Source organism: Sphaeroforma arctica (assembly GCF_001186125.1).
Source record: "Sphaeroforma arctica JP610 unplaced genomic scaffold supercont1.1996, whole genome shotgun sequence".
Taxonomy (NCBI): domain Eukaryota; class Ichthyosporea; order Ichthyophonida; genus Sphaeroforma; species Sphaeroforma arctica.
The window spans coordinates 1-2,433 of record NW_014038562.1 but is presented as its reverse complement, the minus strand read 5'-3'; the positions used below and the strand labels follow the sequence as shown (position 1 = coordinate 2,433).

The following is a 2,433-nucleotide window of genomic DNA, read 5'->3' as shown; positions in this document are numbered from 1 at the left end:
ACGTAAGTAAGTAGTAGTAGTACGTAGTATATATATATATATATATATATATATATATATAGATATATAAGTATATATATATATATATATATATACTGTATATAAGTTCCCACGTACACGTTGAAAGTTATTAATCGGCCGAACAGACTGCTTGTAGACACATGACTTGCTGTACGCACTCGTGATGACAAGTTTTCTCATACCCGGCCTGTTATATGGCATAAATGTTTTACTGTTTCTCAATTATGATGTAGAAGGCCAAGTAAAAGCAAGGTTGAAAAAGAGAATGCGAAAGTTGGCTCAGGAGATACAGACACCGAAGAGCCGGCCATGAAGTATGTTTGCGATGCCAACTTATCGCTTCTTTAATATCTGTCATATCAAATTCGTAAATAAAAAACATGGCTGTTTATTTGGCAGCATGATATGCATACCGGTCTGTTTATAGCTAAAAAAAGCTTTTCATATTCCATGTGACGCTTGTTGTATTGTTCACATATTTTTGGCCGTACATTAATCAGGCGCAGTAAGATTTCCTCCAAAGTTGCCGGTCCGACAAATATCACCCGTTCTAAAAAAGCGGTTGCTGACGAACACGAAGCCGAAGCAGACTGATCGGCCAGTCTCGATTGTTCTGAGTTGTGATAGTTTTAAATGAACTGAGTTTGGAGTTTGGGCAGTATCTATCGAAATGACTTTGGATAGTCTCATGGACCTGTCTTTCGGGCGGTTCCACTGGACTGGGTTTGGATAATATCGATTGAACCGAGTTTAGGCAGTATCGACAGAGCTGACTTGGGATAGTATCGATTGGACTGAGTTTAATAAGTATCGATTGAGCTGCCTTATACCAAGGCAGATAACGAGCTCTACCGTCGGCTCTGTGTATGTACGGACTAACTGCTGCTACACGTTTCTATGAGCAGGGCTATATATTAATAGTAGCCCACGCAGAGTGTAATATGACATATGTTACTTTATATCCAGGCTTTGGAGGTGTGCATTGCACTTGCTATTGATGTAGCGGCATGTCATGGTCGTCTGGTGATTACATTGATGTCCTTACGATGGCATCGTTCACCCATTAGCTAGACCTCCTAATCTGGTGGGCCACCCAGTGAAGGCGAGACAAAACTTGGTGCAGATCACACCACTACGCTCTGTGGGGTGCGACTCACTGAACCCAGTGAACACGCGTGTTCGAGTGTCACGAGTCATACTCGAATAGTAAACAGAGCCCGCCAATGAATACCTGCGCAAGCCTAGCGCAAGAAATCAGGGACTTTGACCGTACGGAAGTATAAGGGCGGATACGGCAAAAGGCAGCGATGAGTTAAACCACATCTGGACTACGCTTAAGCTCAGTGGCACAGGCGAATGAGAAGCAGCGCAGTATGTGCAAGGCAGACTTCTGCACGGAAGGAGTGAGCGCAAAAGCCAACATATCATAACACTGTCTTCAGGTTTTAAGCATCTCGTCGTAGCATGAGCGATACACACAGGGTCTTGCAGTACTGGACGGTTCAGCAAACTCTGGCGAAGTATCTTGAGTATGTTGACGCACATTGTAGCGGCAGCAGGCGGGGCGAATCGCAGACCGAGCGAATATGACATTTGGTGCTGCCTATTCGATCCATCGATATTTCGTCAGATCTTGATAGACGAGACAGGCGAAAGACGCAAACATAATACCAAGCTAGATACAAACGCACATCGCACATATTCGCCCTTTTCAGGTGTATACTAATACGGACAGAAGTCGGTCTTATCACACGGGTCTGTCCAGTGCCAAATAAAGGAGATAGTTTTTTTATCCAGGTACAACTGTCCCAAAACAAATACAAACGCCCTGCTCAGCAAATCAAGCGGGACTTCACAAACAAGGAACTCCTTAATCGTCATACCTTTAATAGCTGTTTCCCGACCCCAACCGAACATACTATATATTTAAAGAGTCTGGAACAGTGTGACTGTCTTTTAATCTACGTTGTGGCACGTGAGCTGTACTACTTGATCGATCTGGCACTACAAAGCGAACGTCGCCTGTTCGTCTCCCAACCACACCAGACACACTCGACATCGACGTATGTCTCTTTCCGGCGAGGATTCTATCTAACTTTTTAATTATTACAGCATTTTAGGTTAGATTGTAGCATATCTGTGACTATTCGCGTGTATAGTATTCTCAAGCCCGCCAACCCACGTGTGTTCTTCAGCACATGCCTACAAATGCAATCAGCTATGTGACAACTACTGATTTTCCCACTGGTAAATCCACAGAGTAAGAGCATATACTATTCTCCATACTCCGAGCACTTCTTACCAGCCATCTCCAGGCCGCCAAGAAGTCTCAATAATTCAGTACTGCTATATACTATAAGCATATCGTGTGCAGCCCGCCTCGCAACGCACGCTGTCGATAGTAGTAGTAGT

At 43.9% G+C, this 2,433-nt stretch overlaps 1 protein-coding gene across 1 annotated transcript in view; it reads left to right on the top strand.

Moving 5' to 3' along the window:
• Window positions 1–615, top strand: part of SARC_11988 (hypothetical protein) — a gene marked incomplete at both ends in the record, with an annotated part of 3,846 nt that extends 3,231 nt beyond the window's left edge. Inside the window, 2 exons of the mRNA XM_014293913.1 lie at window positions 255–335; window positions 522–615. Of these exons, the coding sequence (XP_014149388.1) occupies window positions 255–335; window positions 522–615 (175 nt within the window). The remainder of the gene's footprint in view (window positions 1–254; window positions 336–521) is intronic.
• Window positions 616–2,433: the final 1,818 nt, after the last annotated feature.